This window comes from Monopterus albus, unplaced genomic scaffold (assembly GCF_001952655.1).
Source record: "Monopterus albus unplaced genomic scaffold, M_albus_1.0 scaffold184.1, whole genome shotgun sequence".
In the NCBI taxonomy this organism is placed as follows: domain Eukaryota; kingdom Metazoa; phylum Chordata; class Actinopteri; order Synbranchiformes; family Synbranchidae; genus Monopterus; species Monopterus albus.
Window position 1 is genome coordinate 73009 of NW_018128064.1, and position 15634 is coordinate 88642.

General features: G+C 39.9%; 1 protein-coding gene across 1 annotated transcript in view; it reads left to right on the forward strand.

Annotated features, from left to right (window-relative positions):
- The window catches only part of LOC109969879 (contactin-associated protein-like 4), an 86829-nt gene that overhangs the window by 51143 nt on the left and 20052 nt on the right, over nucleotides 1-15634 (forward strand). The window contains exons 10-16 of the mRNA XM_020617078.1: nucleotides 1142-1301; nucleotides 6486-6592; nucleotides 10329-10448; nucleotides 10610-10810; nucleotides 11205-11367; nucleotides 12897-13024; nucleotides 13973-14143. Coding sequence (XP_020472734.1) covers nucleotides 1142-1301; nucleotides 6486-6592; nucleotides 10329-10448; nucleotides 10610-10810; nucleotides 11205-11367; nucleotides 12897-13024; nucleotides 13973-14143 — 1050 coding nt within the window. The remainder of the gene's footprint in view (nucleotides 1-1141; nucleotides 1302-6485; nucleotides 6593-10328; nucleotides 10449-10609; nucleotides 10811-11204; nucleotides 11368-12896; nucleotides 13025-13972; nucleotides 14144-15634) is intronic.

Here is a 15634-nt window from a genome sequence, read left to right on the forward strand (position 1 = left end):
AACCTCAAGCATGAATCACTGATGGATAAGACATGGAGCTCAGTCACAGCCCTTGGTGGGATGACGTGGTTTTATATGATGGGCATCTCAGGTCTGCTTATGCAAAGACATTGACAGAGCATCCAAAATCAGTGTTTAAGCTAATTATACAGGCCAGTGGAGAATATAAAACACGTATAAGAGGTTTAACAGGTAAATTCTGTGGTGATAGAGGAATAGTAGGCTCCTGGACTACATCTGAACATTCAACTTTGCTGAGGAAATGGGAACAAGGGCAGCATAGTCCCTTCCCCTAAGACAAAACCAAACACCAGAGAAATGATATTTAAATACTAAAATCACATGTACTGTATAAGACAATGCAAAAAATATAGCCAGACACAAAATTTGGTAAAAAAAAATGTTAAAAAGGCAGACTAGAACAAATTCCATCAGTTCAACAGTCATGTTATACCCAGCAGTTTGCAGCTCTGATTTTCAAAAGATTTTTTGCCAAAACTCGACACATTAAAAGCCTACCTAAAAAGAGAAGGATGTTTTAAAAAAAATCTGGAGAAAGTGTTGCATTTGCATTTCATGTGTACTTGTTTAATATTGTTTGAGGGAATTGACTTTGATATGACTCTGGATGTGCTGATGGAAGTGAAAACTATTTGCATTATTATTTAGTAAAGAGCATTTTTCATCTTTTTTTCTTCATTTTTAAAATATTGTTACACATAACATATTTTTAACGTGGCAATATTGTACCGTACATTTTTGGTATCGTTACATCCCTAGTAAATAATAATCTGAAGCAGCCTTTTCCTGGATGACGGTGAGTTTTGACATATTCAGTGCAAACCTTATATTAAAGCTCAAAACTATACTGTATAAATAAAGTTTTATGACCACAGAACTTCTCTCACACTCCACTCATATAGCAGAGTGCTCTGCAGTATGTGTTTTATTAGGTCTTTGTTTCCATCAGTCATAAAAATGTGGTTAACATCAGCAATGAAGACACAGTTTGAGGGGGACATTAATTAAATTTTGTTTAAATAAATGTAATTTCATGTTCTTTATGATAACAGTATTTAAACAGAGACAATGTTGTAGCCCGTCTGATGATTTTAATGTTGTCATGTGGTTCCCTCTTTAGGTTGTCCTGCTCAGGAGAGCACAAATTTTGTCCAGGTATTTCAAGGCTGCATGCGTCTCCTGACTCTGGATGACCAAACTTTTGACCTGATCAAGGTGCAGCAAAGGTTGCTGGGAAACTACAGCCACTTGCAGATTGATATGTGTGGCATCATTGACAGGTTAGTCCCCTAAAGTTTCTTCGGAATTTATTTTCATTTACTTTTGTTCCCATGAATCCACACATCCTGCAAGCATCTCAGTGTGGTGCCACACATACACATTTGTTGTGAAAGCAATACACTGATTTTTCTCTTCGGGGGGTGATTGGACTCATTAACTTCCCTTATGAAGTTCCTCTGTGCTGTGTGTTATTTTGGTTCACAGTGGTTTCCAGAGTAACTCTGGTACTTACGAAAACAGTGATACAACTAAGTACTGAGTTTGTGACTAATTTTGCATTTCCCTGCTGGTTCAGTGCACATGTATGAAAATCATATTCTAAATATACTGACCAGACACTGTTTCTCCCTTTACCATGTCAATACAATAAGTATATAAGTTCATAAGTTCCTGGCAGAAGAGAACCCAGGTGTAGATAGAGACCAGAGATTTTTTATGTACTGAAGAGATTTCTGTTGACTTGCCAACTCAGCAGACATTACAGATAACAAGGCTAATTTAATGGACTTTGCATTTGTCACTCTGTGGCTTTAAGAACAACAAGCCCTTTGACAAGGGAATCATGCTTTAAGGCGTAGGTCTAGCGATATTCTCAGCATATTGTAGCTGTAAAAAAAAAAAAAAACACAATAGTGAATTGATGCTACCAACAATTATTGTCTGTGTAGCCCAAATCTGATATGACCCATTACTCTGTGTTGTTCAGAAACTTTCAAAAACACATCAGTGAGCCACATCGGGTGGCGTGGTCCTACATATACTCTCCTGGACTGATGCTGTACAAGTAGAACAACAAAGCCATGACTAAAAATAGTCCCTGACAACTGCACACTTTCCTGTTTTACTGTACATATTTCCTGTTGATGCTACTAACAATTATTGTCTGTGTAGCCCAAATCTGATATGACCCATTACTCTGTGTTGTTCAGAAACTTTCAAAAACACATCAGTGAGCCACATCGGGTGGCGTGGTCCTACATATACTCTCCTGGACTGATGCTGTACAAGTAGAACAACAAAGCCATGACTAAAAATAGTCCCTGACAACTGCACACTTTCCTGTTTTACTGTACATATTTCCTGTATTTGCTGATTATAATAAAGAGACTGAGAAATAACATAATCTTGTTTTCCATGTGCACAGCTGTTGTTGTAAAATTAAACGTGTTCATGAACATTAACATGTTCTGAAAAGTTTACATCTTCAAGGCCTGGGGTTGAAAATCACAAGGAGACTGGGGGAGGAAAATACTGTCAAATGGACTTTTGGCTTTGCTCTTGTTGACAGTTAGAGCTGTTACAGACCGACAGAGAGGCAAGAGTTAACTGAGGGAGGCATACGTGAGAGTCAGCAACCAGGACAAAAAGAGCACCTGGTTTATGGAACCTACCAAACATATTTAATGATGAAACATGAATGGAGATTAGTGATCAGACCAGAACTTTCAGTGTGGACAGAAGCTAGTACCTTGGACAGGGCACTTGTTACTGATGTTCTGCAGGATCAGGACCATGGACAGCGCAATCCTAGGTTTCATTTCAGAGACTACTGCACTGGCAGACTAGTCATCTTTGTGAACCCAAACATGAAACATAGATGCATTTACAGTATATGTATGGATCAATATTTGATCTTTTTCCAATTAATGGACTTATTTATTTTGTTTGATCTGATTGCCAATTAAATAAAAAAATGTTCTGGCGCTGATTCTATGATGACCCAGCTTCATTTTTGTGGGTTAATGCCACTTGACTGATGTTTGGGAGCATGCCAGCAGAGAACCTTGATCTAGACCTCAAGACCTCCTCCTCCTCATCCTTTGCTCTTGCAATGAATGTTAGATTCCAGCTGTTCCACAGACAAGCCATGCAATGTCTCCTAACTTCAAATTCCAGAAACGTCCAAAAAAAATTGTAAACTTGTTGTAAATATTACGTAAAATGCACCACACAAGACACAAAAATGAATAACATTTCATGAAGCCCTTTAAAAGATTCGTTTGACTTTTAGGAAAATTTTCTTGCAAATTGTTAAATGAGAAGATTGACCCTACGCTCTCACTCTGTCGGTTAAATATAAAGCCGGAACTAGGATTAGCCTGACTTAGGAAATCCTTACTGTAAACTGAAGACAGGAGGAAGCAGCTACAAAAGCCTGGCTCTGTCCAAAAGTGACAGCTCATTAAAGCTCACTAATTAACATTTGTTTCTTTAATGAGTCTTGTATTTTGTCAGGCTAAAGGATGCGTGAAACATATCACTTTTTTCAACCATGACTACTGGAGAAGTGTTTATACCTGTTCTGAATGAACAAAAAGTGTGCCCTCAGAGGGGCATGGCATGATGAATGATGGCACGCACTTTTGGATAGTCGCTCTCTAAATGCATTGCACCGTGTCACACACAACATTATGTACAAAAAGTGATGGAAGCTGTTTTGCAAGGGGTGAATAACAAGATTTGTTGTTGGATTATCAGTTTTGAAACATGCAGAAAAATAGTTGGGCACAGCCTCAAAACTTGACATGGCAAAGACATAAGGGGAGGAGATTTCAGACATTGTTCAGTGATCCAACAAGTACTTTGTTTGAAGCATACTGATACCTTTAGGGCACACTTGCTTTCCGAGGCACTGACGTCTGTGAACTTACCACCCCCTCTCACCGACCAGTCTTGTCAGTGTGTGAGTGTATGTTTTGAAGCGAGATAGATTAAGCTGTCAGAAGGCAGTAATTCTGACCTCTTTGCTTCTGTCACATTCTGACAACTTAATAATACACTTTGTCAAAGCACACAAACACATCCACGAATAAAAAGAGTCAAGGTCACGAAAAGGTCCGCTCTTCTTGTTCTGTGGATCTGTGTGTCTGTCAGCCACTGACTTTATGATGTCTGGTGCTCAGTGTGGCCACAGACACACATACTCGCATCTTGGCCATCACACTCCTCTGTCAAACTTTGTGTGGGGAGCAAGTGTAGAGCAGACTGAAAGAATAAAACTACATACTGCTCTCTCTCTCATGCTGTTCAGCAGACTGCAGTTATTTAAAGTCTTTGTAGGACAAGCCAGTCTGCCTGTGCAGTAATAGTGTGCAGATCGGGGGAGGTGCTGTGTTGTATTGGTTTAGCCAGAGGCACTAATAGAAACTGGATGCAAGCCCTGTGATCTAAGCTACGTTATAAGACTTTTGCTACACTGCACTAGAAAATTTTAGAAGGGTTACAAAGTCTCTTCTGAGCTGTGGTTCAGTGTGCTGTCACATTGCATTGCCAGTTGTTAGTCAAGCTAGCAGCCTTCCGGAGATGTTTTGAGAATGAAGTAGGAATTTTTAGCCCCTGAGAGATCTGTTGTAGCTTCAGTGATGCAGGCTACAGTTCATCTCATCCTTTGACCCAAGCTCGTGTTGAATTCCTTTTTCATTTCCTCCAGCTGTGTTCCCGTTTGAGGCTGCATGTGGCAGCAGGCTGCCAACAGCAAGCTGGATGGTGAGACAGTGACAGAGAACTGCCTACTGTGGCTGCAGATGGCTGTTGCCAAGAAAAGCTGAGTTTTCCCAGGTTTTGCAGATGCTAGTGGGAGTAAGAAAAAAAAGTGGGTGTTAAAGAATCCAGAAAAACAGGTGCAAGCACAGACATTTGTCAACCTGCTCTTCTTGTCTGCTATTACAATGAAGATACAGTAGTGAATAAACAAGAAACATTATATGGACATTCATTCTGGAGCCCGGGACAAGTAGTAGGCTGATGGTCAACAGTGTCTCGTTATGGGAGAAGAGTCAACAAAATCCCCTTGATATTTTCAAAAATGTGCTTATTTTCTTAGGAATTTTGTTTTCTTCATCAATCAGCCATAACATTATGACCACTGACAGGTGAAGTGAATAACACTGACTATCTTGTTACAGTGACACCTGTTAGCGTGTGGGGTGTATCAGGCAGCAAGTGAACATTCAGTCCTCGAAGTTGATGTGCTGGAAGCAGGAAAAACAGACAAGCATAAGGATGTGAGTGACTTTGATAAGGGCTAAATTGTGATAGTGATACAACTGGGTCACTCCTTTACATTTGTTTAATTATTTTTTTACTCTGAGCTTGCATGGAAATCCAATTAAAAATATAACTTAAAATTGACTGCCTGCTGGCATTGTGCAGTTTAGTTCAGCATTACAGTTAGCAAAAAAAAAAAAAACCTTATTGGATGCTAGATCTTAGTGTCACTGCTAATGTAGCGCCCGTGTGTGTTTTATATCCTGCCCGTCAGTTGCAAATACAAAAAAAACCTCATTAGTACTCTGCTGCAGTTGATTTAGTTGCATATTGTCTCAGATAAATAGAAAATAAATTTAACTGTTTTTCTGGTGACTCGTAAATATTGTCGGCTCCCAACTGCAAATGACCCCCCCATCACTCTCTTCTAATCGCACCACTAAATTTTCGTCGTGCAGGGAACCGTCATACACTGTAGCTGGGCGGATAGCTTTACAGTGGTGGCCACCTGCTGAGTGGGGGTTTCGAGAGCAGAAGCAAAGAATAACGCAAAGTGAAGGGGTTTTACTGGCTATTTGGCATAATCAGCAAGGCGAGGAAACTCAAAGCTTCATACAGAAAACCAAATGAAACAGCATCATCATATGGGACACAGTGACAAATGATACAGCAAGGGTGACACCAATCATATATGGACATTGTTTTTGAATGTAAAGCGACTGATAATGATCACAGGGTGTTTTAGAAATCATGTTTTTTGTGTGTCTTGGGAGCAACTCAGCAGATGGGAGATGAACCAAAGAGATGTGATTCCATGTCCTGATATGATGTGTCTCTTCTGTGGCCCAGAAGCATGGAAATGAATAATGAAATGTGACTTTATTCTTTGAGAGACAGATTGGGTGGGATGAAGTCAGTGAGCAGTTCTACCAAAAGCATTTTTAAACCAGCTACTTCTCAGAGCACGTACTTGTGCTTTGTTTTGTATGAAAACAGACTTATAAATTTTTAGTTTTTATTCATTTTAAGACATTTTATTTTGACAGATTTATTATCCTTCCTACACACCTGCTCAGTTAGGTTTGCTGACAGCCTGTCGTTCCTTTTCATATTGACATCCTTGAGAAACTTTCTGGAGAACTTTTGATCGACATTAAGCTTCTGTCTCTCTGTGTCTGTGTCTGTCTGTCTCTCAGGTGTTCCCCTAGTCATTGTGAGCACGGAGGTAGATGTACACAGTCATGGAGCACCTTCCACTGTAACTGCTCCAACAGCGGCTACAGAGGAGCCACCTGCCACAGCTGTGAGTAACCAGCCACAGAGCATCTGAAGCTTAGAAATGATGAAATCACATGGCTCATGCTGAAGTGTGAAATGTGGTCGGTACAGAAGGGCCTTCCTTTCTTTCATCAGTGCTCTATAAGGACAAGTTTTAGTCAAATTAAAGTCTTATAACACTGAAAAATTCTTTATTTGGAATGATATTTAAACTGCATTAATTCACTTTTTGGTCATTTAAGAGCAGAGTTAACACAATATGGACACATTATCACATTGCCAAGGTTATAATAAATGTGTTCCCTGTTACCTATTCGGCAGTCATAGGCCGCCATTAGCATTCGGTTTAATCTATGTTTCTGGTCACCTATGTGAATATAAGTCCAATGTTCATTCTCCTATAGGTCTGTCATTGGTCCCACCAACTTTTTAAGGGAACTACTGTATATGGCTCTTTAGTTGTTAAATTGTCAATTATTTTCATCAGTTAGTAATTAGTTTTATCTCTCAGATGCTTGGTTCTAGGTGAGTCTCGGCTTTATTGGCCTTTTTTTTGCCTGAAACAGAGTGTGCAAACCAACACAGTAAAGCTGCAGGCTGTAAAATAAGCAGTAGGCTGAAGGATGCCAAAGTGCTCCAGATTCCTTGTGGGTTCAGTTGGAAATAGACTAAACAGGTTTGTGGTACTTCATTATGCTGAGTGAATTAGATGTCCACGTAATGTGAACGTTGTAATGGGTCTAATCTTTAGCTGTTTGACTCAGGCAGATGGTCCACTATCTCTGGTCTTCTCATTTTACCGAATCATTTTAAATATGTCTGCATATCTGTCTGATATGTGTAATTATGTGATTGTGTCCAACTCCAGGCCAGTCTGTAAAGTGGCAGACTACTTATCAACTCAAGTCCCTTTGGACACTAAGGCAGAGGTTCATGCTGAAATCAAACACCCGTCACTCAGACTGTATCTCTTTGTTACAGACAAAAGAGCAACTTAAAAAAAATGTTAAAGAGGTGAAATGACATCCTTGTTACCTGAGAGCCTAAACAATGTAAAAAAAATAATATAAACAGTCCTTTTTATTTCTCAAAAAGTGTCAAAGGAACATCATTTGTTTTTCATAACAACTCTCTGATTTCAGAGACAGACAGCTACTGAAATTGGTCAGTTTTGAGATATTTTCCTCCTAAACTAACCACTACCAAAAAATAAAAATAAAAAATAAACTAAAATACGGAGTGAAAGCAACTCCAAATACCTGAGTTACACGTTTTCCTCTAAACTGCACCAGGTATTTCAAGTGCAAATTAAGTTGAACACACATAGCAAAAGAAGCTTAAAAACAGTTATGGCTACATTAACTTCAGGCCTGTGGAGTCTTGGTGGTGCATTTGCACCAGATTTAATATGCTGCTACAGAAATAGTCTTGTTGGTAACACCTGATGCAGAAATACATTGAAGTGTCACGTTTTCTGCTGAGGGAAAGCTGAGGGAAAAACCAAGGGACGGTATCCCGCTGAAGATGAGCACTGCAATTTGCTCCCACCTCTTGCTTCAAACGGTGAACACCAACCATAGTGTCAGAAAAACCGGTCTGAGAAGTGGCCATGTGTTCTTTCTACTTGCTTAGTATTTTATTTTTAGAAATGTGAAGGTTCCAGGTAGTTCATTAGTACAGGTTATCTTAAATACAAGCAATGGGGGGGGGGGGGAGGGGATGGGGGTTTAGGGGGTGGTAGAGCAGCCGTCCTCCAACCCTGTCTCATATCCCTGGTGAACAACAGTACTTGCACACATAGTAAGAAGAACATACATTAATTTGAATATATTCATGTTTTAAATGCAGTTACATATAAGCATACTGAACATTTGAGAATTAATTCATTGCTTAAGTTTTATTTTTCATGAAAATATGCCAGACTTTTGCTAGTGCAGCTTCTGCATTTTGAGGTTGTTGCCAGGTTCAGAACAACCAAATCCCTGCCCTGCGTTACGAGAAGTGACTGAGTTAAAAAGTAGAAAAGGATGAAGACTGAACAAAAATATAAACAAGAACTGGAAGGTGACATACAGAGAAAAAGATAAAGGAGTGAGGTTAGCAGTAGGAGGGAGGAATACAGAAGAAGAGACAGCGCAGGGGAAGGAGAGCGGGTCCTACAGCAGGCTGTTCTGTCTCCTTAAATAGAATCCAACTTAGAGACGGCCTTCAGTGTTTTAGGTGAGCCAAATTAGAAGTTAAAGAGACTGTGGCTTTGATTACACCACCAAGCGCTGATTGAATTTTTGTATGCTCTGGTGGTGTGATGAGCTCTAGGCCAAATTAGATTCCCATACACACACATCCTCTGAATTGAATTGTTGTATTTGGATCAAAACCTCTTCTCAAACTGTATCAATGTGTTGTCTTGGGGAAAGTGTTTGATTAATATATGTCAAAGTATAATGTGGGAAACTTTGTACAGCTCATAGATTGACTCCTGTGACCTTAGTGTGTGTGAGCAGCACTACAGAGCAAAGATTCCATAACAAGACGGCTTTATCTATTTTTTTTTTTTGTGCCCTTTTTAGTTCCATATTTGCCAGCTTTAGTGTTACATAACTGTTTTATAACTGATTGATGCATTTTTAAATTTATTTCTTTGCCATTCTTTGCTTTGATGTTGTTTGCAAAGCATTTTTCTACATTTATCACAAAATAGCACAAATGAAATTAGGGTCAGGGATGTCAACGTTTGGATACAAGTGCTTATCATTAGGTTTGAATGTTGTTTAGGTTTTTACTAAATCTGACTATGATCTGATTCTTTATATATCATTTGACAAAGATGTGAAATGATTGACTATGTTGCAAGCGATTCATCTTCATTCTGTCAGATTTTGGTGGACGTAAATATATTCTGTGATCTTGCGATAGGTAGTAATGAGATAGCATGTGTTTAAATTAGCTGTCAGCCCTTGGCATTACTAGCATTACGATGATAAAATCTTTTATCCTATCAAATGCTACAGTGTCTCCTAGAAGTTGTATACAAGCCATTTGTATTGCCAGTTATGTTTTGACAGAAAGGTAATTGCTGAGTGGATTATGTTCCCTGGTAATATGTTTTTTAAAATGTAGGAAGTGCTACATTTAAGTACGACATGAGCCATGAGGAGGTAATTGGAGTGGTTGGTGGGTTGTTATTAAGTTTATGCAACAGAAGCACTTTAGCTAAGGTTAGGTCAAGATTGTGAGTTTGATTAAGTGCCATCAAAGTAAGCACATTGTCACCTGCCTCCTAGAAATTTCTGTATCATTAAATTGCTTTCCCTGTTATGTTTTGCTGACAAATGGCTGCCTGGATTGTGTTTACAGGCATTTTTTAAATGAATGAATGATGCACACAGCTAATTTATACACTGTAGGACAAGATTTCAGATGTACTTCTTTTCTATTGCACTGAATTATTTTAATTGAATGTGTCTGTGTCTTAGTGTGAAGCGTAGTCACACTTTCGATTGCTCTGTGTCTTGACAGGGTTTGTGTAATCAGCCATGTGGATAGTGCAGTAGCCCCAAACTTTGTGTTGTACAAAGCAGAATTAAGAAATGTGTTTCCTCTCAAGTCTTTGGTTCTTGTTAGTTATTAACAACAACTCAAAAGCAGGTTTTGACGTACAGATCATGTATCAAGTGCTATTCTTGGTTTTGATACAAGTAGTAACCACCGATTTGGGATGTTATTATTGCTTATATTCTGGTATATATTTTCCTCCTCAGCAACATATGAGCAGTCATGTGAGGTATACAAACACAAAGGCAACACATCAGGGCATTATTACATAGATGTGGATGGCAGTGGACCAATCAAACCGCAGCTCATCTACTGCAACATGACAGGTAACACACAAACACACACCTACATATCACAATTCAACTCAGTCTGTTCAAGATGGAGCCTTTGTATCATGAAAGTTTCATTGTATTTGATTTCATACACACTGTTTTACTCTGAATGATCAGAATTGGATTTGACTGAGATCATAATGAACTCTCACCAGAGGACGGGGCGTGGATGTTGGTCCAACACAATAACACAGAGCTGACCAGAGTTCATTTGTCTCCTGGGATGAGTCAACATTCAGCCCACTTTGACTACACTTCTGACGGAGAGCAGTTGGCAGCCATCATCAGCCAATCAGAGCACTGTGAGCAGGAGCTGTCCTACCACTGCAGGAAGTCCCGCCTCCTAAACACACCAGGTAAGGCAAGGGGACGGAGCTCTGATATTTTTGGTTGTAGCCAAGTTACTGATGTGGGATAGTTGCACTTTATTGTTATTTCTAAGCACTATTGAGTATGTTTTTGTGTGCTGAAGGTGAGGAGAGAGTGAAGCTAAGTGTGAGACAAAGTTCTTGGCAAAACAAGCTTTTGTGTATTTGAGGGACCACAGAAAAGTGAGTGAACTGCTGCGTTAGTTAATTCAGTAATTAATTAAAGCATCAGTTCATTCATCACTCAGGTGTCAGTTGCTAAAGCCTTGTATTATTCATGGTCTTATCTCTGTTGTGAAATTCATCTGTGTTTTTTAGTAAGACTGGTCCCTGCAGCAAAAAAATGCGTAGTGTGTACATTTTGTCTGTGTGTGTGTTTCAGAGGGTGCACCGTTCAGCTGGTGGGTGGGGGGTCCGGGTCCAGGTCAGATCCAGACGCACTGGGGAGGGGCTCTGCCAGGCAGCCGGCAGTGTGCCTGTGGTCTGCAGGACAGCTGTCTGGATTCAAATCACTACTGCAACTGCGATGCCGACTACGACCAATGGTACTGATATAGCAAATAAAGAATGTAGCTGAGGTGAAATACATCACAATTTACATCAGAGTGCATTATTACATGTGCACTGCTGTCAAAGACAGAAAGAGAAGCTGCACTGAAGTTGTCATCCACCTGGTTTTTATAGCCCTCCAAAACCATGGTGAGCTAGGGGCCCCTTCATATATATCAACAAACAGAGGTACAGGTATGTGGCCTGATCCATACTTTTAATTCTGATGCTAAGCTTTTAGTTCTTTTCAGCACTGTTATGTAGACAGTTTTTTACTTGATTTATCTGAATTTGTGCTAAATCTTAGTTGATGCAGCTTTAAACATCCCTCACAATGTTTCACACTATCCTGTATTTAAATCTTTTTTTCTATGCTTTAAGCATCTCTGTATTTAGGTCACTTTCCCCAGTCCTGTGGCCCATTTTCACATATTGCAGCCAACCCTGTCTGCATGTCCAGAGGTCTTTCTTTCTATTATTTCCCTGTCTAAATCTGTGACACTCTGACTCCATTTTATAGACTTTCTTCTGCCTTCAATACCTGATCAGATTTGTCGGTGCTGTGTGCATCTGCAGTCCTAGATTTATTGTTTGACAGGCTTTTGCAGCAACAAAGCAGGCTGCTGGAATTTGAATTACCACAGAGCTGGATGAATCACGCAGCCTGTGTTCCCTCATAATGTGGTTCTGCAAACCTCCGTCTGAGACGTGTGTGAGCTGAAACACTGATCTTCAAGCGAACACCTACTTGTAAACATCCAAGAACAAATGAACACAGCTCAGAGATGGAGTGTTTGTATTCTAAATAGTTTGTCCCACTTTTCGGGACACAATGTAGTTTGAGCTCAGGCAGGCACAAGTTTAACACCTGTTATTCAAGCATGATCAGTCAGCATTGAAATGATGATGTTGTAAACCCCTGCCCCTACTTCCCCCTCCTCGTCTGTATCTTTGTATCCAACTCCTTCTCTCCCTTTTCCTTTTCTAATCAACCTTCTCCTACACTTCTCCACATCATTCTTCATCTTCTAATCCTTTCTACTCTCCTTTTGTGATTCTTTCTTCATCCCCTGCTCTTGTATTTCTTTACCCTTCTATCTCCCATCATTATTCACCTTCTTGTCATCACCATTTGCCATCTTCCTCTTTTCCTTTTCCACCTTTTTCTTCATCTTCTAATTGACCTTTATTATTTATGCTATCATCTTCCATTTCTTGTTTCATTTTCTTACTTTATTCCTCTTCTGCTTTCTTTTCTTTCTCCTTTTACTTTCTCCAATTGTTTTTTGCTTCTCTTCTGTGTCTTCTTTCTCTTGCTCTTTTGGTTCTTCTTCTTCTTCACTTCCTCCTTTTTGAATTTTGTTCTTCTTATTCTTTCCCCCTTGTTCTTTCTCACATTTTTCCATGTCCTCTGTCTCTTTTTCTTTTCTCTCATTCATCTTGTTGTTGTCCTTGTTCTTCTGCTCATTTTTTCTTTCTCTTGGTTTGCCTTGACCACCTCCTCCTCTTTCACCTTGACCCACAGGGCGAATGACTCAGGCCTGCTCACCCATAAGGAGACCCTTCCAGTCAGGTCTCTGGTGCTGGGTGACATCCAGCGGCCGGGGTCGGAGGCTGCCTACAGGGTGGGACCCCTCCAGTGTCATGGAGACAGTAAGTCACTGGTTATTTCTTTGCATTTAACTGGTTTCTCTGGTGACACATACCACCACTTCTTTGGGTAAGTTGATACGATACAGTACATAACCAGTGTGTTTTGATAGACTTCTATTTAAAAAATGGTTTTAATTTAACTATACAGTTAGTTGATCTAAAGAAATCCCCCACATACAGTCTCTTTCCTGCTTACTAATTAGCCTGTTGAACCTCAGTACTTTTACACATATGCCTGAAATTTGATAGCGCTACAGACTGGAAGTGTCCCATTTTTGAGATACATGTCATGTACAAGGGGTGGCACAGTGGTGCAGGGGTTAGCGCTGTCACTTCATAGCAAGAAGGCTGTGGGTTCAAGACCGGTCCAACATGGTACCTTTCTGTGCAGATACTGCATGTTCTCCCTGTACCTGCGTGGGTTCTCTCTGGGTACATACAGGAGTCCTATTCAGTTCAAGTTGTTAACTGTGACTAAAGAGGGTTTAGTTTATTAAAAGGGTTAACTGTTTAATGAAAAATGGGCTGCAGCCAATTACCGTGCACTAGCTTATTACCAGACCAATAGCCAGAATATGAGTCCTTAAATAACAATTTCAGATGAAAAGAGATGCACTATAATAAACTAATCTGTGATATATTTTACTTTGTTTTATTGCCTCTGATTTCAGTCTTCAACTTAACACGTTAATAAAAATAAATAAATAAATGCCTTGCAAAATAAATCAACATAAATGAGATAGCGTAGCTGGAGTTATGCCTTTTTTAGCTAATTAGCTGAACAGTTGGTTCATTTATTTACTACACGAGTTTCATTATGCAGCCATCATAATGAGATTTCTTTTAATAAGCTTTATACTGTGATATATTTAGTTTTTTTCTGGGGAGGGCATTCTGCTCAATATGAAGCATTTAATAAGTTTTCTGAAGTAATTCTTTGTCTTGCAGAGAACTTTTGGAACGCTGCATATTTTGACAAGGAGACGTCCTACCTTCACTTCCCTACCTTCCATGGAGAGCTGAATGCAGACATCTCCTTCCTATTCAAAACCACAGCCTCTTCTGGGGTGTTTCTGGAGAATCTAGGTATCAAGGACTTCATCCGGATCACACTCAGCTGTGAGAATATAAAAATACTTTCACTCATTGCTATATAACTGTGTTTTTGGTTAGTTTCTGTTTGGCTGGGGGGTTACCATGAACTGAATTCCCCCTTCACTTATTGTTTTTGACGCTCACTGGGAAGAATAATGTACATTCAGAATTTGACTGCAGGACTTTGTTTCCACATTCATCTAACAGAGAAGGAATGTTTTTTTATGCTCCCCAAAACAATGTCAGAGTGGAAGGGTCAACCAAAGTCAGTTGTGCTGTTTGCTGTGACACTAACCAAGTAATTTTTGTACCTAAAACTAGCTGCATTTATGTCATACTGTAGCTGTATTATATTTGGTTTTGGGAGGCATTGACAGTTGATGTTGAGTGTCCAGGACAGGCATCAGTTCAGAACATGTTTACACTCTGTGGGGGGTTTTAGAGAGCAGTTAAAAAACAATGTATTTTGTCATTTATTTTGGACAGTTTGTTTGGGAATGAATAGCATTTTAAACTCTGCTGCATAGAAAGTGATGCTTTACACAGTAGCTTCTGTACCATGATGTTCAAGGGAACAATGTTACAATGCTGTTCATAAAATGATTCGTGGAAACTAAATCACATCCTAATACCTACTGTATCTTCCTCACTTTTTCTCTCTATCTGCTTCTGGTTTTCTCTCCCTAACACACCCACACACACATGTTCATACAGTAGGACAAATGGCACCCCTCCTCCTTGGGGAAACCCCGACATTGTTACAGTGGGGAGTTCCACTTATCTCGCTGCAGCACTGTTACTGCTGTTATTATGACAGCTGGTGTTGAGATGGCTCTGTATCATTATTACTGCTGTTAACATGACTGGAGCCGGGACAGAGAGCAGCTTTTAAATTAAGTTATGCCTCTGGGTCTATCAAAGGGCTGCGTAGTCCCACTGTCATCGTCCTCCATGATTTACTGTTCACACACAGATGTCACCGCTCTGCTAACTTTGTTCCTAAATGTGGAGCGTAGGCTTGCTGGCAGTGTTATGATGGATGAACAGATTCTCTGTGGCCTTCAGCTCACCTCTCTTTATTATAAGCCAAGTTCTTAACCTAACAGAGCTGTGTAAATGCCGTGATGATTAATGACAACAGCATACTAACCTAGATTAGGTTTGGGATTTCAGTCCCGCTGGAACAGCACATATCTTAATAAGAAAGGACTGGATCTGTATCTATCAAATGGCACACAGTATATTCCCATGTTTTTCACAACAATTTTTTAATTTGTGTATGTGTGAAGTCACAAAATTGAGACTTAGACTTTATTTGGCATTGTAATTTGGGAAGCAACAGTGGTGCAGTGGGTAGAGCAGACGTCTCTCAACTGGAAGGTTGAAGGTTGGAATCTTGGTGCCTACAGTCCACATGTCAAAGTGTCCTTGGGCCAGACACTGAACCCCTCCCTGTTGCCCGTGATGGCGGCACATATTCACGCAGTGGCCCGGGGCCCTCGGCTCCCAACATAA